This window comes from Oncorhynchus mykiss, chromosome 30 (assembly GCF_013265735.2).
Source record: "Oncorhynchus mykiss isolate Arlee chromosome 30, USDA_OmykA_1.1, whole genome shotgun sequence".
NCBI classification, from domain to species: Eukaryota; Metazoa; Chordata; class Actinopteri; order Salmoniformes; family Salmonidae; genus Oncorhynchus; species Oncorhynchus mykiss.
The window spans coordinates 13,781,475-13,802,702 of NC_050570.1; the positions used below are offsets into that span (position 1 = coordinate 13,781,475).

The following is a 21,228-nucleotide window of genomic DNA, read 5'->3' on the forward strand; positions in this document are numbered from 1 at the left end:
TTTTGGACTCTAGACGGCTGCGTTTACACTGGAAACCAAATTCTGATATTGTTCCCACTAATTTATATTTTGACCACATCAGATCTTTTCACGTAAGCTCTTCTCCAGCTGATCTGATTGGCCAACAAACCAATTAGTGGTAAAAGATCAGAATTGAGCTGCCTGTGTAAATTCGCTATCGCAATGGGGAAATCTAGCACTTTTGTTTCTATAATCTCACTTCTGTCTGCTCTCATTTGTTCCTGACATAACCCATGATACTGATATTTAATCTACGAAAATACAAAATCATTGATTACTGATCTTTAAAAGAGCACTATAGACCATGCTCATTGTTGAAGACAATATTTATTATTAAAAAAAAACGTGATTTATGAAAATAGCGAGCTAGCTAACCGTTTGCAGTTAGCAATCTGCAGTATGAATCACCCACCAGGATAGGATTGGGCAGTACACTGTATACACACAGTACAAGAGGGTATTTGGAAAAAGCCACGAGGGTTTTTTAATACCATCAAAACAGTTAAAAAAATGTATAAATGGGAATATTTTTAAGTACATACCTGCAGTCAACTTGTGCAATGTTAGGAGATAAAGAACATTGCATTCTTCATCTCACCAGTCACATTATTATGAAGCTTACAGGCAGTACCCACAAGCACACAATGACGAGACCAGAGCCTTGAGTGTCACTCACTCACTGTTGTGCAGCATGATGATGTATGGTGATGTACTTACATTTGGAACTCACAACTAAATATCTTATAACTATTAAGTCAGTCTGTTTTGTGTGTAGCATTTTTAGTTACTTGTATAGTTTAGGTCAGAAACTGTACAAAATGTTCACAATACGGTTGTTAGCATTTTCTATGGTATTTTACGTGTACTTGTTAGCATTGCTAACCTTTGGATTACAGCGCATCAGTGGGGTTTGAAAATAGCGCCCCTTGTGTTCAGTGTCAGTATTACAAACTATCCTGGAATGGCACAAGGTCAGTATAAAGTTAAGACAATCTGGATATCACCCCAACCAACATCAGGATGAACAATAACCAATGATTTATATTTTATTACATTTGAAATTGTAAACATTTGGTATAAAACATACATGTATATATAATTTCCTCTGGATCTAAAATAAGCAAATCATTTTTAGTATATTTTTAAGATTTTTGAAAAAGCCTGCTGATCAGGCTCGAATCAGAATACAGGAAATGTAACTTGTTAGCTATAGATGTCCTGATTTTCATCCATGGATCCATCTCAAAGGTTGCGTTTAGACAGGCAGCCCATTTCTGATATTTTCTTCACTAAATGTGTCTTTTGACCAACCAGATCAGCTATGAAAAAGATATGAAAAGATCTGATGTGATTGGACTTTTGACCATGGAATTAGTGGAACAAAGATTAGGACCATGTTCAGTTGCCAAACGTTCTTGAACGTTGCAGATAGAAAATGTAATGAAGAGCCGATTGCATTCCTTATTCTACATATCAGAGAGACATGTTTTATCTACATAGCTTTCCTATCTAAACGTTCCAAAACGTTCAATCCTGTTGAATGTGCCCCACAATTGGGCTGCCTGTGTGAACGCAGCCTAAGACCAGGAGCACATTCAGCAGGATTTAACATTTTGGAACATTCAGATAGAAATAGCTCAAACATGGCAATGTAGCTCAAACATGCCTCTGATATGTACAGTAAGGACTCACATCGGTTCTATTCATGGAATTTCTATCTGCAACGTTCAAGAACGTTTGGCAACTGAACATGGCCCAGTGAAGAAACACAACATTGCGAAATTAAAACAAACATCAGCAGCATGGCTGACAAAAACAGATTCATATTCACATCCAGAGGAAAAGCTACAGAGCAAAACGCTGGGTAGTGATGAGTGGGTAGGAAACCCTAGTCTTGCTGTACTATATCTGTTGTGTCATTTTTGTTCATTTTGATGGGACGTTTTCAGTTATCCTCAAATGTAAACATTTAGGACAGTGGTGTAGCTGTACCGGCACTCCAGCTATCAGTTTGTTGATAACAGTGCAGCAGTGTGATATCTCTCCAGTCCCTCCACTGCAAAGCAAACCCAACAAAGGCTTCTCTGTAGTCTAATTAAAAGCTGTTTTAAATGGATGCCATTTATACAGTGCAGCAGCTGCGCTACTCATACATGCTCTATGCTGGTGGTGTGTGTTTTCCATAATCTCTCCTTATTCCCACTTGTAGATTTTGAGCATCTTCTCAGTGAGCGAGGCCAGGTAACTGCCCTGATTCACCTCAAACGGGCAGATGTCCAACACTGGGAGGTCAGCAGGCAACTTCTGAATCAGGGATCCACTCCCTGCATCCCACACCTGGAACAAAATTACATGATTAGAATCAATAGATCAATGTGAAGCTCTTGATCAGAGACTCCCGTTCTTTGCTTCACGGAAACATGGCTCACTCGAGAGACGCTAACGGAGTCGGTGCAGCCAGCTGGTTTCTTCACGCTTCGTGCCGACAGACACAAGCATCTTTCTGGTAAGAAGAGGGGCGGGGGCGTATGCCTTATGATTAACGAGATGTGGTGTGATCATAACAACATACAGGAACTCAAGTCCTTCACAATCAAATGTCGACCGCATTATCTACCAAGGGAATTCTCTTCGATTATAATCACAGCCGTATATATACATAGTTTGAAATGTTTCATCGACCTGTAATATAACCTTTTGAAGTTTCTGTCCGATGTAACACTGACCAGAATGAGCGTTTGGATATGTATACCAAACGCGCTAACAAAAGAAGGTATTTGGACATAGAGGACATTTTCGAACAAAATAAACATTTATTGTGGACTTGGGATTCCTGGAGTGCTTTCTGATGTAGATCAAAGGTAAGGGAATATTTATTATGTCATTTATTGTTTATGTTGACGTCAACATGGCGGCTATTGTGACAAATGTTTCTGAGCGCCATCTCAGATTATTGCATGGCTGGCTTATTCCGTAAAGTTTTTTTGAAATCAGACACAGCGGTTGCATTAAGGAGAGGTATATCTATAATTCCATGTGTATAACTTGTATTATCATCTACATTTATGATGAGTATATCTGTTGAATGATGTGGCTATGCAAAATCACTGGATGTTTTTGGAACTAGTGAATGTAACGCGCCAATTTAAACTCATATTTTGATAAATATGAACCTTATCAAACAAAACATACATGTATTGTGTAACATGAAGTCCTATTAGCGTCATCTGATGAAGATCATTAAAGGTTAGTGTTCGTTTTATCTCTTCTGCTTTTTGAAACTCCTCTCTTTGGCTGGGGTAAAAAATATGGCTGTGTTTTTCTGTGGCTGTATGTTGTGACCTAACATAATCGTTTGTGGTGCTTTTGCTGTAAAGCATATTTGAGATCGGACACTGGTGGGATTAACAACAAGAATAGCTTTACAATGATATGACATTCATGTATGTTTGAGGAATGTTTTATGAGATTTATGTTTTGAAAATGGTGCCCTACACTTTGACTGGCTGTTGTCATATCGCTCCCGTTAACGGGATTGCAGCCATAAGAAGTTAACTCTCGCAGACGGCATCCCCAGAGCATGCCCAGACCAGCTGGCTGGTGTGTTTTCGGACATATTCAATCTCTCCTTATCCCAGTCTGCTGTTCCCACATGCTTCAAGAGGGCCACCATTGTTCCTGTTCCCAAGAGAGCTAAGGTAACTGAGCTAAACGACTACCGCCCCGTTGCACTCACTTCCGTCATCATGAAGTGCTTTGAGAGACTAGTCAAGGACCATATCACCTCCACCCTACCTGACACCCTAGACCCACTCCAATTTGCCCCAATAGGTTCACAGACGACACAATCGCAACCACACTGCACACGGCCCTAACCCATCTGGACAAGAGGAATACCCATGTGAGAATGCTGTTCATTGACTACAGCTCAGCATTTAACACCATATTACCCTCCAAACTCGTCATCAAGCTCGAGACCCTGGGTGTCGACCCCGCCCTGTGCAACTGGGTACTGGACGTCCAGATGGGCCGCCCCCAGGTGGCGAGGGTAGGTAATGACACCGCCACCCCGCTGATCCCCAACACTGGGGCCCCACAAGGGTGTGTTCGGAGCCCTCTCCTGTACTCCCTGTTCACCCACGACTGCGTGGCCATGCACGCCTCCAACTCAATCATCAAGTTTGTGGACAACACTACAGTGGTAGGCTTGATTACCAACAACGACGAGACGGCCTACAGGGAGGAGGTGAGGGCCCTCGGAGTGTGGTGTCAGGAAAATAACCTCACACTCAACGTCAACAAAACAAATGAGATGATTGTGGACTTCAGGAAACAGCAGAGGGAGCACCCCCCCTATCCACATCGACGGTACAGCGGTGGAGAAGGTGGAAAGTTAAGTTCCTCGGCGTACACATCACGGACAAACTGAATTGGTCCACCCACACAGACGGTGTTGTGAAGAAGGCGCAGTAGCGCCTCTTCAACCTCAGGAGGCTGAAGAAATTTGGCTTGTTACCAAAAGCACTCACAAACTTCTACAGATGCACAATCGAGAGCATCCTGTCGGGCTGTATCACCATCTGGTACGGCAACTGCTCCGCCCACAACCGTGAGGCTCTCCAGAGGGTAGTGAGGTCTGCACAACGCATCACCGGGGGCAAACTACCTGCCCTCCAGGACACCTACACCACCCAATGTCACAGGAAGGCCATAAAGATCATCAAGGACAACAACCATCCGAGCCACTGCCTGTTCACCCCGCTATCATCCAGAAGGCGAGGTCAGTACAGGTGCATCAAAGCAGGGACCAAGAGACTGAAAAACAGCTTCTATCTCAAGGCCATCAGACTGTTAAACAGCCATCACTAACATTGAGTGGCTGCTGCCAACACACTGACTCAACTCCAGCCACTTTAATTAGTGAATTGATGGAAATTGATGTAAAAATGTATCACTAGCCACTTTAAACAATGCCACTTAATATAATGTTTACATACCCTACATTACTCATCTCATATGTATATACCGTACTCTATACCATCTACTGCATCTTGCCTATGCCGTTCTGTACCATCACTCCTTCATATATCTTTATGTACATATTCTTTATCCCTTTACACTTGTGTGTATATAAGGTAGTAGTTGTGGAATTGTTAGGTTACTCGTTGGTTATTACTGCACTGTCGGAACTAGAAGCACAAGCATTTCGCTATACTCGCATTAACATCTGCTAACCATGTGTATGTGACAAATTAAATTTGATTTGATGCCGTTTCATTTTTTTTTTTATCTCCAAACTGCCTCAAATCAGAGTCATATGCCTCTCAGTATTATTGAGTTCTTTCAACTACAAAACAGTTGAACCATTGATTCTTCCCTAATCGCAGCAGTGGGTGAAAGTTTAGGTCTCTATCTGTAATGACTGACACAATGTGCTCCCTGTCTCCATAGTGGACCATGATTTCCTTGACCCTGTTTTCAGTGCTGCATACAGATGTTCACAAAACAATTATTATTGCCAATGCCCACGATTCTGTACACAAGTGATAAACAGAATTTAAATCATTGCCAGTCAATGCTCACCATTGTATACGTGTGTGAATACACACACACGACTCACCATGGTGGAGTTAGTGGACTCGTCCCCGGCACAGACCAAAGTGGAGCCCTCCCCGGCTGGGCTTCTGAACACAGCGTTCTTGGTGAGCACTTTGCATGAGGAGCCGGCGCTGAAGGTCTGGACAGGGTAGCAGGAACACAAGGGCTCCTGGGCCGCATCCTGCTGTAGAGTCCTGTTCAGCTCCATCAGAACACAACGCAGAGACGGGTTGGAGCGCCCTGGGGTCACATGGGGTCAAACACAGAGACTGTCAGTCAAAATACTGCTGCTAGTGGTCAACACCGACCCCGGTCCTAGAGAGCTACTGGGGAATTCAAGCTTTAGTTCATGCCGAGCTTAGAGATATTAGAATCAATCCTGCAGCCAGTGGACAGAAGCCAGGACTACTATGAGAGTGGGCAGATTTCCTGTATCCAACAAAGACTCTGGCAGCAGTATCAAGCAGAATTGTAATCAGACAAAATATTTTATTTTTTATAAATGCCAACATATAATTTGTTCATTCGACATGGTGGGATCTTTTTGTGTCGGTAAAATTAATTGTGTGAGAAATGGCTGTGAAAACACTTAAGCGACATATTGATATAATAACCATCATAGAGTAAACTTGGAGTAACGCGATGATATGGTGTGTGGTCCTCCCACTACAACTCAGGAAACCATGCAATTTTAGGTTACAGATAATATAAGTTACGATGAGCATAACAGGGTGGTGAAAGTGCACGGTGATGAGCTTGATGCTGCTTCCCAATAAATATCGAGGGTCTTATTCTGGTGACATGATGATGGCTGCCATTTGACAAATAAAAATAATCTTGCTCTTTTGTCTATAATAATCTCATCATGTAGTAGGCTATACTCGCACTGTATCCGCACGCTGTTGGCTAGAGCACATGTGCCAAGACCAGAGTGGGCACATTCGCTATATAACGCAAACATTTTTGAAAATGCAATGAAAAATAGTATTTCCTATTTGGAACATGGGAATTAAACTGCAAAAGTTGTACACTACGTAATCACACACAACCTTTTATAACCAACAAAAAAAATCTCACACACACACACTCTGCTAGCACTTCGTGTTCGATTAGCTCTAAGTAGAGAAGAGCTGAACACAACCGGTTGCCAACAGTAAAACATTATGATGACACACTTTAGTAAAGAAAAGGAGCTACAGACAGTGCTTCATTGTCTCTCACCTGGTCTGTAGGTGACCAGACAGTGTCTGCTCTCTGGCTCCACCTGGATGTCTGTGCAGCCTCCTGTCTCCAGGGGCAAAATGTGGGGTCTGTAAGTGGTGCCGTCCACCTGCTCCCAGAAGCAGCCCCCCTCCAGAGAACCTGCGATGAGGCCGCCGCACGGGAACGAGCTGGAGGAGGCGCGAGGCACGTAGGACAGTGAGGCCACGGGACACCTGGGAGGAGCCAGAGGTCATTGTTTGGCCTTGTGTTTTTAAATCACACACTGTATATGTGTTACACCATGTGAAAAACATCACACACCATGTACATAACATTTAACCATCTTTGAGAATGAGTAGCAAAACCCAACTGCTGAAAATAAAATACCAATCTAACTTTTTCTGGTCAGATCCTGTGGTCCTGAGGAAAACCTCTGGGCCCTAGCTACAATGACTTCAGAAAGTACTCTTACCCACGGACTTATTCCACATTCTGTTGTGTTGCAGCCTAAATTCAAAATGGATTTAAAATATTTTTCCCTCACCCATCTACATTGCAAATCTACCATTCCAGTGTTTTACTTGCTATATTGTATTTACTTTGCCACCATGGCCTTTTTGCCTTTACCTCCCTTATCTCACCTCATTTGCTCACATCGTATATAGACTTGTTTATACTGTATTATTGACTGTATGTTTGTTCTACTCCATGTGTAACTCTGTGTCGTTGTATGTGTCGAACTGCTTTGCTTTATCTTGGCCAGGTCGCAATTGTAAATGAGAACTTGTTCTCAACTAGCCTACCTGGTTAAATAAAGGTGAAATAAAATAAAATAAAATACCCCATAATGACAAAGTGAAAACATGTTTTTAGATTCTCTCAAATGTATTGAAAATGAAATCCAGAAATCTCATTTACATAAGTATTCACACCCGGTGGGTCAACACTGTAGAAGCACCTTTGGCAGCGATTACAGCTGTGAGTCTTTCTGAGTAAGTCTCTTGGAGCTTTGCACACCTGGATTGTTGATCATTCCTCGACAACCATTTTCAAGTCTTGACAGATTTTAAAATCAACTAACTCGACCACTCAGGAACATTCACTGTCTTTTTGATAAGCAACTCCAGTGCGTGTATTTGGCCCTTGTGTTGTAGGTTATTGTCCTGCTGAAATATAAATTCTGGTAGAAAGCAGACATCCAGGTTTTCCTGTAGGACTTTGCCTGTGCTTAACTCCATTACGTTTCTTTTTTATCCTGAAAAACTCCCCAGTCTTTAACGATTTCAAACATACCCATAACATGATGCAGCCACCAACATGCTTGAAAATATGGAGAGTGGTACTCGGTAATGTATTGGATTTGCCCCAAAAATAACAATTACAGAATTACTTGAGCGCCTTGTTGCAAACATAATTAATATTTTGAAAAAATGTTATTCTGTACAGGCTTCTTCCTTTTCACTCTCAATTAGGTTAGTGTTGTGGAGTAACTACCATGTTGTTGATCCATCCTCCTTTTCTCCTATCACAGCCATTAAACTCTAATGGTTTTAAAGTCACCATTGGCCTCATGGTGAAATTGCTAGGCAGTTTCCTTCCTCCCTGGCAACAGTCAGGAAGGATACCTGTATCTTTGTATTGACTTGGTGTATTGATACACCACCCAAAGTGTCATTAATAACTTCACCATGCTCATAGGGATAATCGATGTCTGCTATTCCTTTTAACCCATCTACCAAGAGGTTCCCTTCTTTACGAGGCATTGGAAAACCTCCAGTCTTTTGAATGTGTAGGGTGCAGAGACGAGGTAGTCAATCAAACACTATTATTGAGTCCACGCAACTTGTGAAGCAAATTTTTACTCCTGAACATATTTAGTCTTGCAATAAAAATAGGGGTTGAATACTTAGGACTCAAGACATTTCAACTTTTCATTCATTTGTAAAAAAAATTCAAAAACATAATTCCACTTTCACATTATGGGGTGTTGCATGTAGGCTAGTGGCAAAATCTAAATGTAATCCATTTTAAATACAGGCAGTACCACAACACAATGTGAAAAAGTCCAAGGGAAGAACACTTTTTGAAGGCACTGTAGGATATATAGATTACAGGTCGACTGATTAATTAGGGCCGATTTCAAGTTGTCACAACAATCGGAAATCGTTATTTTTGGAAGACGATTTTTTTACACCTTTATTTAATCTGTATTTAACTAGGTAAGTCCGTTAAGAACACATTCTTATTTTCAATGACAACCCACAGTTCTTAGGCTAACTGCCTTGTTCAGGGTCAGAACGACAGATTTAAACTTATCTTATAAAAAACAATCAATCAATCATAATCACTAGTTTACTACACATGGTTGATATTACTAGTTTATCTAGCGTGTCCTGCGTTGCATATAATCAATGCGGTGCGCATTCGCAAAAAAGGACTGTCGTTGCTCCAACGTGTACCTAACCATAAACATCAATGCCTTCCTTAAAATCAATACACAGAAGTATATATTTTTAAACCTGCATATTTAGCTAAAATAAATCCAAGTTAGCAGGCAATATTAACCAGGTGAAATTGTGTCACTTCTCTTGCATTCATTGCACGCAGAGTCGGTGTATATGCAACAGTTTGGGCTGCCTAATTTGCCAGAATTTTACCTAATTATGACATAACATTGAAGGTTGTGCAATGTAACAGGAATGTTGAGACTTATGGATGCCACCCATTAGATAAAATACGGAAAGGTTCCGTATTTCACTGAAAGAATAAACATCTTGTTTTCAAGATGATAGTTTCCGGATTCAACCATATTAATGACATACAGCTCGTATTTCTGTGTGTTATGTTATAATTAAATCTATGATTTGATAGTGCAGTCTGACTGAGCGATGGTAGGCACCAGCAGGCTCGTAAGCATTCATTAGTTAGCGGGGTGCGCGCTAATAGTGTTTCAAATGTCACTCGCTCTGAGACGGAGTAGTTGTTCCCACGTGGATTTTTTGGAGCGATGGGTAACGCTGCTTCGAGGGTGGCTGTTGTCGATGTGTTCCTGGTTCGAGCCCAGGTAGGGGCGAGGAGAGGGACGGAAGCTATACTGTTACACTGGCAATACTAAAGTGCCTATAAGAACAGCAAAAAGTCAAAGGTATATGAAATACAAATCGTATAGAGAGAAATAGTCCTATAATTCCTATAACTACAACCTAAAACTTCTTACCTGGGAATATTGAAGACTCATGTTAAAAAGGAACCACCAGCTTTCATATGTTCTCATGTTCTGAGCAAGAAACTTAAACGTTAGCTTTTTTACATGGCACGTATTGCACTTTTACTTTCTTTCCAACACTTTGTTTTTGCATTATTTAAACTAAATTGAACATGTTTCATAATTTTTTGAGGCTTAATATATTTTATTGATGTATTATATTAAGTTAAAATAAGTGTTCATTCAGTATAGTTGTAATTGTCATTATTACAAATATATATATTTTTTTATATTTTTTTATTATTATTATTATTATTATTATTATTATTATTATTATTATTATTATTATTAATTTATTATTTTTTTATTATATATATATATTTTTTAATCGTCCGATTAAATCGGTATCGGCTGTTTTTGGTCCTCCAATAATCGGTATCGGCGTTGAAAATTCATCGGTTGACCCCTAATATAGATACAGTTGAAGTCGGAAGTTTACATACACCTTAGCCAAATACATTTAAACTCAGTTTTCCACAATTCCTGACATTTAATCCTAGTAAAAAATCCCAGTCTTAGGTCAGTTAGGATCACCACTTGATTTTAAGAAAGTGAAATGTCAGAATAATAGTAGAGAGTATGATTTATTTCAGCTTTTATTTCTTTCATCACATTCCCAGTGGGTCAGAAGTTTACATACACTCATTAAGTATTTGGTAGCATTGCCTTTAAATTGTTTAACTTGGGTCAAACGTTTCAGGTAGCCTTCCACAAGTTGGGTGAATTTAGGCCCATTCCTCCTGACAGAGCTGGTGTAACTGAGTCAGGTTTGTAGGCCTCCTTGCTCGCACACGCCTTTTCAGTTCAGCCCACAAATTTTCTATAGGATTGAGGTCAGGGCTTTGTGATGGCCACTCCAATACCTTGACTTTGTTGTCCTTAAGCCATTTTGCCACAACTTTGGAAGTGTGCTTGGAGTCATTGTCCATTTGGAAGATCCATTGGCCACCAAGCTTTAACTTCCTGACTGATGTTTTGAGATGATGCTTCAATATATCCACATAATGCTATCTATTTTCTGAAGTGCACCAGTCCCTCCTGCAGCAAAGCACCCCCACAACATGATGCTGCCACCCCCCTGCATCACGGTCAGGATGGTGTTTTTCGGCTTGCAAGCATCCCCCTTTTTCCTCCAAACATAATGATGGTCATTATGGCCAAACAGTTCTATTTTTTTTTCATCAAACCAGAGGACATTTCTCCAAAAATTACGATCTTTGTCTCCATGTGCAATTGCATACCGTAGTCTGGCTTTTTTATGGCGGTTTTGGAGCAGTGGCTTCTTCCTTGCTGAGCGGCCTTTCAGGTTGTGTCGATATAGGACTCGTTTTAATGTGGATATAGATACTTTTGTACCCGTTTCCTCCAGCATCTTCACAAGGTCCTTTGCTGCTGTTCTGGGATTGATTTGCACTTTTATTACCAAAGTATATTCATCTCTAGGAGACAAAACGCGTCTCCTTGAAAAGCGGTATGGCGGCTGCGTGGTCCCATGGTGTTTATACTTGTGTACTATTGTTTGTACAGATGAACGTGGTACCTTCAGGCGTTTGGAAATTGCTCCTAAAGATTTTCAAGCTGTTTAAAGTCACAGTCAACTTAGTGTATGTAAACTTCTGACCCAAAGAAATTGTGATACAGTGAATTATAAGTGAAATAATCTGTCTGTAAACAATTGTTGGAAAAATTACTTGCATCATGCACAAAGTAGATGTCCTAACTGACTTGCCAAAACTTTAGATTGTTAACAAGAAATTTGCGAGTGGTTAAAAAACGAGTTTTAATGTCTCCAACCTAAGTGTATGTAATCTTCCGACTTCAACTGTAGGTGTAGTGGGACAAACTGTGGTTGAGAATAGACTAGCTGACCTATGACCCCTGGTCTGGGTATCAGACTTACCTAGAGCGTAGTGGCTGCAGCTCCTGGACATGTGTGCTGGTGTCTCTGGTATCATACACCAGCACAGAGCCGTTACTGAGACCAGCGTACACGTAGTTGTTGTTGTCCAGGCACCAGCAACAGCTCCACACTGGCTTACCCGTGTTGTACGTCTGCACCACTGTGTTGGTCATTAGACTGCAGGTGAGAAATGAATAAATAAATAAATACTGTCCTTTAAACCATCAGCGTTTTGTTTTCAATCTAGGTCTGATTGATTTTTGCAATCAAAGAATGTTCTACCTTAACAAGTGCAATGTTCTTCTCCATCAGAGCCTGGGGCTATTAAGTCAACACCATTCTGAAATAAACTGTCCTGATAAATCTCTCTGCTTGGACACTGACTGACTATCTGTCTCTTGTGGTTACCTGGTGAGTTTGATGGTGTTGTCCAGGGCAGCAGAGAGCAGGAGGCTGTCAGCTTGTCTGTTGAATGTCAGGCCTCTGATCTGTTTAACATGGATGGGAACATACTGGCATGCCTTCAGATTCACCGTACTCACCTTCTTCACACCATAGCCTGGCAGGGAGACACAGAGAGAGGAAGAGAGAGACCGAGAGCGTGAGGGAAGGAGAGAAATGATTCCAAGAAATGTCTTACAAAACTCAGAAATGCTTCTTGGGAGGTAGCAAATATTTCAGACAGTTGAAAATATGCCCTCGATATTTTCAAATCTATGCAAAAATTCACACAGTTATTCTGTACTGAAAGCATATCAAAGCTGATCAAAGGTCTTACCGGGCACCAGTGTGGTGTGTGGGGAGGGATGGGAGGCCAGCAGGCAGCTGAGGGGTTCACAGTAGGACAGCACCCTGCAGCCCCCCGCCTGGGACAATAGCACGGCCTTGGAGAAGACGTAGTGGCCCCCCTGGGTGCTGTCCTGTCTCTGTGAGAGCCCAGAGAGAGGCGCCCCTGAGTTCTTAGAGGGCCTACAGCCAGGCTGAGCCATCAGCGTCTTCAACTCCTGGGAGAGAAGGTAGAGAGTGATCCAACTGTTCAATGGAAGTCTGTGTTCAAGCATACCAGATGTGATCAACAAAACCTTGAAAAATCAAGATATGATTCATATAAAATGATTACAGCATGTTGTTCTAATCTACCTGATAAACGGATGGGGGAGAGAAAGGGGGAGGGGGAATTACAGATAAATCAATGACAACATCAAAAGGAACAAAGTACCTGTATCTGCTTGCGTAGTTTCCCACATTCATCTGTCATCACCTGCAGTTGTAGCCGGCACTGGGCTGACTCTAGTTCAGCATTCCTACGCATTGACTGCTCCTGCTCCAATGACCTGCACATATAACAAAGCAACACATTCAGACTCACTGGCTGTGTCCGAATACCCATACCAGTGTACTACATCCTTAAACTGCATAATATGCACTCATCGTGGTATACTCATCGTCGTATAGTAAAAAGTATGTAGTACGCCAAGGTCACAACGCAGTAGCGGCTAGTTGAGATGGTGAGGCGGGGCTGAGTGCGGGTGGATTTCTCCCAATTCAACAGACATGCATCGCATTAACCAGGCTGACAATAGCTCATTTGCAACTTGATTAATTCTCTAAGCTCTGAATAAAAAAAGGAATGGAGTTACAGGCCTACTCAGGCTGATTATAGGCAAACTATCACATTAGACCCACAATGCATTTGGGAAGTATTCACACCCCTTAACTTTTCCCACATTTTGTTACGTTACAACCTTAATCTAAAATGTATTGAATTATTTGTTTTCCTCATCAATCTACACACAATACCCCATAAAGCAAAAATACTTAAAGTACCTTTACATAAGAATTTAGAACCTTTGCTATGAGACTCGAAATTGAGCTCAGGTGCATCATGTTTCCATTGATCATCCTTGAGATGTTTCTACAACTTGGAGTCCATCTGTGCAAAATTCAATTGATTGGACATGATTTGGAAAGTCACACCTGTCTAAGATCCCACAGTTGACAGTGCATGTCAGAGCAAATACCAAGCCATGAGGTCGAAGGAATTGTCCGTAGAGCGCGGAGACAGGATTGTGTCCAGGCACAGATCCGGGGAACAGCACCAAAAAATGTCTGCAGCATTGAAGGTCCCGAAGAACACAGTGGCCTCCATCATTCTTAAATGGAAGAAGTTTGGAACCACCGAGACTCTTCCCAGAGCTGTCCGCCCGGCCAAACTGTGCAATCGGTGGAGAAGGGCCTTTGTCATGGAGGTGACCAAGTACCCGATGGTCACTGAAAGAGCTCCAGAGGGGGAGAACCTTCCAGAAGGACAACTATCTCTGCAGCACTCCACCACATTCAGGCCTTTATGGTAGAGTTGCCAGACAGAAGTTACCCCTCAGTAAAAAGCACGACAGCCCGCTTGGAGTTTGCCAAAATGCACCTAAAGACTCAGACCACAAGAAACAAGATTATCTGGTCTGATGAAACAAAGATTGAACTCTTTGGCCTGAATGCCAAGCATCACATCTAGAGGAAACCGGGCACCATCCCTAAAGTGAAGCATGGTGGTGGCAGCATCATGCTGTGGGGATGTTTTTCAGCAGCAGGGACTGGGAGACAGGATCAAGGGAAAGATGAACGGAGAAAAGTAGAGAGAGATCCTTGATTAAAACCTGCTCCAGAGCACTCTGGACCCCAGACTGGGGTGAAGGTTCAACAACCCTAAGCACACAGCCAAGACAACGCAGGAGTGGCTTCAGGACAAGTCTCTGAATGTCCTTGAGTGGCCCGGCCAGAGCATGGATTTGAACCCGGTCAAACATTTCTGCAGAAAATAGCTGTGTAGTGACGACAATTTGGTTCCATTTCAACATATTTATTACTGAAACAAAAGTGCTGCAACATACAGTACCAGTCAAACGTTTACATCTACTCATTACAGGGTTTTTCTTTATTTGTACTATTTCCTACATTGTAGAATAACAACGAAGACATCAAAACTATGAAATAACACATGGAATCACGTAGTAACCCCCCCAAAAAAAGTGTTAAACAAATCAAAATACACTTTATATTTGTGATTCTTCAAATTAGCCACCCTTTGCTTTGATGACAGCTTTGCACACTTCGCATTCTCTCAACCAGCTTCACCTGTAATGCTTTTCCAATAGTCTTGAAAGACTCCATCACTCTCCTTCTTGGTCAAATAGCCTGGAGGTGTGTTGGGTCATTGACCGGTTGGGGGAAAAAATGATAGTGGGACTAAGCGCAAACCAGATGGGATGGAGTATCGCTGCAGAATGCTGTGGTAGCTATGCTGGTTAAGCGTGCCTTGAATTCTAAATAAAATCACAGACAGTGTCACCAGCAAAGCACGGTGGGAGCCACACATGCGGAGATCAAACGTTCACCTACTGTGTGTCTCACAAAGACACGGTGGTTGGAACCAAGAATCTCAAATTTGGACTCATCAGACCAAAGGACAGATTTCCACCGGTCTAATGTCCATTGCTCGTGTTTCTTGGCCCAAGCAAGTCTCTTCTTATTGGTGTCCTTTAGAAGTGGTTTCTTTGCAGCAATTTGACCATGAAGGCCTGATTCACAGTCTCCTCTGAACAGTTGATGTTCAGATGTGTCTGTTGCTTGAACTCTGTGATGCATTTATTTGGGCTGCAGTTTCATAGGCCGGTAACTAATGAACGTATCCTCTGCAGCAGAGATTACTCTGGGTCTTCCTTTCCTGTGGTGGTCCTCGTGAGAGCCAGTTTCCTCATAGCACTTGAAGAAACTTTCAACGTTGTTGAAATTTTCCAGATTGACTGACCTTCATGTCTTAAAAGTAATGATGGACTGTTGTTTCCCTTTGCTTATTTGAGCTGTTCTTGACATAGCCCTATTTGGTAAAATACCAAGCCCAGATTATCTTCTGTATAGCACCCCTACCTTGTCACAACTGATTAGCTGAAACGCATTAAGAAGTTAAGAAATTCTACAAATGTCATTTTAACATGGCACACCTGTTAATTAAAATGCATTCCAGGTGACTACCTCATGAAGCTGGTTGAGAGAATGCCAAGCATGTGCAAAGCTGTCATCAAGGCAAAGGGTGGCTTCTTTGAAGAATCACAAATATATTTGGATTAGTTTAACACTTTTTTGTTTACTATATGATTCCATATGTGTTATTTCATACTGTGTCTTCCCTATTATTCTACAATGTTGAAAATAATAAAAATAAAGCAAAACCCTGGAATGAGTAGGTGTCAAAACCTTTGAATGATACTGTATATATATTAAAACAAATAACCTAAATGTTCAAATCAAAAGGCTATTGCATAGAAAACATGGACAGTCAGGTGCATCTCAAATTCAGCACCGCTGGACAGCAACATAACAAACTAAAGCACTGATCCTTGGCAATGAGATCAGAATGACTGCTAAGGCTTGATCCATAAATCAAAAGGCCTGACTAACATGACATCAGTAACGTCAGTAATATCCTGAGTTCCTAGTGCCAACACATTCACAAATCAAAAGATGTTTAGTATTTAGTTTAAAAGCTGACAAATGCCAAGAAAACAAGAAACACTTCAATGCAAAAACACAACCCCCCCCCCCCCCCCCCCCCAAAATAAAATAACCTTCAGTTTAGCCTACAATGCAATACCATGATCATTTTAAGGAGAACAAAAACAACTTTGCCTACATTTGAACACCACCGCAAAATATTTGCTATTCGGCCTCTTCCCAATGAAGTAGTCTAGTTTTGTTGTTTGGCTACTTGAAGAAAACTAAGGCCTATCACTTGCAGCCCACCTCTCCCATGCATTGTGGAAAAGTGTGCATCACTCTCTCAACTGCTCCTTACACACAGCAGTGAATAAGGTCAAATCAAGAGGAGCTCAGCTACCTTACCTCTTCATATTCTCTTGCTCTGTGTTGTCCAAAGCCCTCAGCTTACGTGCATACAGGAGGACGATATCAGAGCGCTTGGCCTTCTTGTTGCACTGCAGACATGCACAGAGCAGTTAAGGTCATTATAAGGACTAAACATAATCTGAATGAATGTTTTCTTATCAATAAATTACATCATTGTCTGTATGGTAAGTCAATGCAACTGTATTTTAGCTGTTTGTGGCAGTATTTTCTCAGATTTAAGTAATTCAGAGGGCATTTATTAGGTTTCAAATGATTTTTGACTGCTTGAGGAAATTCCATCTCCAGCACAGAGTCAATTTGGTACCAGTCATTACAGTGGAACAAGGAGCTTTTTGTCACCTAGGAGGGACTGCAAATACCGAGTACAGACCTTCCTGAGCAACTCCACTCCTCTGCCCTCAGACATGCCGAGGCTGACAGACATGCACACTGACCTGGGGACACTTGGCTCCCTGGCCCTGGCCCTTCACCCAGCGGCCAATGCAGGTGTAGCCGAAGAGATGTCCGCAGCGCAGGGTGGCCAGTCGGTGCTCCCCTGACGTGGTCCAGGGCTCAAAGCAGATAGAGCAGGTCTCCCCCTCCCCCTCATCCCCTTGGGACGACCGAAGAGCCGCACCACTGGTGGCCACTGGGGCTGTTACACTCTTGAAAGGGGACCGAGAGAGCATGCCGATGGTACTACAGAAACTGCACTAGCTAGCTAATCATGGAAATATTATTCCCCTCCAAGATTCTAGGCCTATCACTGGCAATGAATGTGGTCTTACCTCAGGATTCACTTGATTTCCAGTCTCTGTCCTCGCAGCCTCTGTGGTTGCATTAGAATCTATCCACAGGATAGACATGGTTAGATTTAACTCTTCATAGGTGACAGTCTAAAATGGCAATGCATGGAACAGACTTGAGCTCGAGGTTGGTTTACCTGAAGGATTTAGGCCTTGCAGTGGCGTGGCTGCCACAGGAGGGTTCATTCCAGGGCTGGAGGGAACAGCAGGTTCGTCAGGGTTGTGAGGGTCTACTGGCCCTGTGGGGTCTGCCTCATCCTCCGACTCGCTCGACTCTGTGGTATTGCCAGAGTCAGGGTTGGCTGCAGGGACTCGCAGCAGGAAATCTAGGAAGCGGCTAGCAGAGGGAGAGGTCTGGGTGGGGTAGAGCGCCCTGACGCCTGGCCTTTTATCATACACAGACAATACAGGAACAATAAATGAGTTGGTGAAATAGGTACTCAATGAAGTATACAATGTCTCCGGTACAGTTTAGAGGGAGTGACTCCAGTCCAACCATAACTACCTGGCTCTCCGCTGCCTCCGGACTGCTGCTGTAGTGACCCTGTGCCCAATATGACCCTCCATTCTAATCCTGGGCCCAACTTGACCCTCCACTCTGATTCGGTTCTGACTGAACGCCCAGGTGGTCGGGAGCCGTGGTGGGTCTAGGGGAGCCGCGTCTGCCTCGTCCTCAACCTCAGTTTCGCTGCCAGAGTCAGGGATGATGATAGGGGGCTCTACATTGCCTGCCATAGCATCTGGTTCTGGTTCCCTCCTGGGGACTCCCAGCTGCAAGTCCACCTCCATCGCCTCCATTTGAAAAGCACTACGTAAAATATATTGTTATTATTATCCTGAATTTATCAAATAGAAACTTGTTTTTGTTGTAAAAGGTTTTCCATTTGGAGTAAACGGTTTCTGTTGCACAAAAAAATACAAATAAACAATTTGTAACAGAATCTGCGTAATGAGTACAATACACCCCTGTAGGGCACGCAATGCTGCCTGGAGCCAGATAGCTAGGGTGACAACAAAAATCAGGTTATGTACAATGCTTTCAGAAAATATTCACCCCCTTGACTTTTCCCACATTTTGTTGAGTTACAGCCTGAATTCAAAACGTATTTAATTGTGATTGTGTCACTTATCTACACACAAAAGTGGAAATATGTTTTTTGAAACCTTTACAAAATCATAAAAATTGAAAAGCTGAAATGTCAAGTCACTAAGTATTCAACCCTTATGTTATGGCAAGCCTAAATAGGTTCAGGGGTAAAAATTTGCTTAACAAGTCACATAATAAATTGCATGGACTCACTCTGCTCCCCAATCGAACAGTGAATTTCAAACACATATTCAACCACAAAGACGAGGGAGATTATGCAATAGTTCTCAAAGGGCACCTATTGGTAAATGGGTAAAAAAAAAATTAAGCAGACATTAACTATCCCTTTGGCCATGGTGAAGTTCTTAATTACACTTTGGATGGTGTATCAATGCAGTCATTCACTACAAAGATAGTGATTTCACCGTCAGGCCGATGGTGACTTTAAAAGTTACAGTTTAATGGCTGTGACGGGAGATAACAGAGGATGGATCAACAACATTGTAGTTACTCCACAATATATGTTTTACCCCTTTTTCCTCCCTAATTTTGTGATATCCAATTGGTAGTTACAGTCTTGTCCCATCGCTGCAACTCCCGTACGGACTTGGGAGAGGCAAAGGTCGAGAGCCATGCGTTCTCCGAAACACGACCCTGCCAAGCAACACTGCTTATTGACACACTGCTCGCTTCACCCAGAAGCCAGCCACACCAATGTGTCGGAGGAAACTCAGTACAGCTGGTGACCGAAGTCAGCAGACATGCACCCGGCCTGCCACAAGGATTACTCCACAATAGTAACCTAATTGACAGTGAAAAGAAGGGAGCCTGTACAGAACACAAATATTCAAAAACATGCATACTGTTTGCAATACAGGACTAAAGTAATAATGCAAAAAAATGTGGCAAAGAATTTTTACTTTTTGCACCAAATACAAAGCATTATGTTTGGGAAATTCCAACACAAAAACATCACTGAGTATCACTCTTCATATTTTCAAGCATGGTGGTAGCTGCATCATGTTATGGGTAAGCTAGTCATGGGCAAAGGCATAAAAAGAAACTGAATAGAGCGAAGTATACAAAAATCCTAGAGGAAAACTGGGTTCAGTTTGCATTCCACCAGAAACTGTGAGACAAATTCACCTTTCAGCTGGACCTAAAACACAAGGCCAAATATTCACTGGAGTGGAGTTGCTTACCAAGAAAACATTGAATGTTCCTGAGTGGCCTAGTGACAGTTTTGACTTAAGTCAGCTTGAAAATCTATGGCAAGACTTAAAAATTGCTGTTTTTAGCAATAATCAACAACCAGAGCTTTAAGGATCGTTTAAATAAATGGGCAAATATTGTACAATCCAGGTGTACAAAGTTCTTAGAGACTGACCCAGAAAGAATCACAACTGTAATCGCTGCAAAAGGTGATTCCAATGTGTATTGACTCAGGGGGTTGAACATTTATCTAATCAATATAGTGTTTATTTCAATTTGTATATATATTTTTATATTTTTTCCTACCACGAGAATTGTGTAGATCGTAAAAAAAAAAAAAGACAAAATCCATTTGAACCAAACTTGGAAAACGTCAAGGGCTGTGAATACTTTCTGAAAGCACTGTAACGCTAACTAGTTAACTAAATTGCCACGCAACGTTACTTTAAAAATGGTTAACACAAGCTACATTGGATGGACAATCTAACGTTACGCTCGTGATAAGACCAGTTATGTAAATGAGAATATATTAGGTAGCTATGTAAGGTAAATGTTAGGTGACAATTGGTACAGTTAATATGTAGCCAGTTAGCAAGGTAACAATGATAGCTAGTTATCTAGCCAGCTGCTAGGAAGTGCAAAACACAAAGCGGGATTTTGGAACTAGCAGTCACCGTAACGTTACATTGAGACGGAAACCGAAGGCCGCTCTGCTAAGTAGCTAACTACTGTAGTTACTTGAAACCGTAAACGTCACCATTAGCTAGCTAGTTACGGTACATTACTGATGTGGATATTTCGTGACAGTCTCGAATGTGATCAATGAAAAAGTACGGAATTTTCATATATAGCTAGTGGCTACCCTTTGGAAATAACCTCCTTGCTAATAAACTAGCTAGCTAGTTATAATGCTAGCTAGCTCCACTCAGATCAGTCTGCTGCTTGCCGGGCAGTGTAAATTAGCAGCTCGCCTCTTCCTACCTTGAAAATTCGCGTTTTACCAAAACGATCCTTGACAGTGTCAAACTTTGTGAGTTACCATGACAAGCTAAATTGTTAAACTACATTACTCTTAAAGCATGACATTTGATGTAACTATAATCCGTTCCTAGTTTCGTTGCTATCTCCGTCGTCATTTGGAAGGCTCGAATATCCCCGCCAGTCTTCAATGGCCCGCCCCATAATGTTTCAACACCACCACTGGTGCGGCGCCAGACTACTAAATATTATGCTAATT

The 21,228-nt window shown here is 42.0% G+C and overlaps 1 protein-coding gene across 1 annotated transcript; it reads right to left on the bottom strand.

Annotated features, from left to right (window-relative positions):
* Positions 1-1,042: 1,042 nt before the first annotated feature.
* On the bottom strand, positions 1,043-21,158 carry LOC110521373 (E3 ubiquitin-protein ligase RFWD3). Its single transcript, XM_021598878.2, has 13 exons — positions 20,973-21,158; positions 18,198-18,500; positions 17,830-18,077; positions 17,675-17,733; positions 17,342-17,551; positions 16,884-16,975; positions 13,207-13,321; positions 12,766-12,991; positions 12,396-12,546; positions 11,988-12,164; positions 6,841-7,055; positions 5,642-5,859; positions 1,043-2,358 (listed from the first exon to the last, which is right to left on the bottom strand). The coding sequence occupies exons 2-13, from the start codon at positions 18,488-18,490 to the stop codon at positions 2,215-2,217; spliced, it is 2,148 nt and encodes a 715-aa protein (XP_021454553.1). The 5' UTR covers positions 18,491-18,500; positions 20,973-21,158; the 3' UTR covers positions 1,043-2,214.
* Between the last annotated feature and the right edge of the window lie 70 nt (positions 21,159-21,228).

Excerpts from the sequence above, each read along its gene's own strand:
- LOC110521373 (XM_021598878.2), bottom strand. The coding sequence starts at position 18,490 with ATGGAGGCGATGGAGGTGGACTTGCAGCTGGGAGTCCCCAGGAGGGAA. Across the intron at positions 17,552-17,674 it reads GAAATCAAGTGAATCCTGAG|AGTGTAACAGCCCCAGTGGC; the intron begins GTAAGACCACAT and ends TCCCCTTTCAAG. Across the intron at positions 7,056-11,987 it reads CTGCAGCCACTACGCTCTAG|GTGTCCCGTGGCCTCACTGT; the intron begins GTAAGTCTGATA and ends GGCTCCTCCCAG.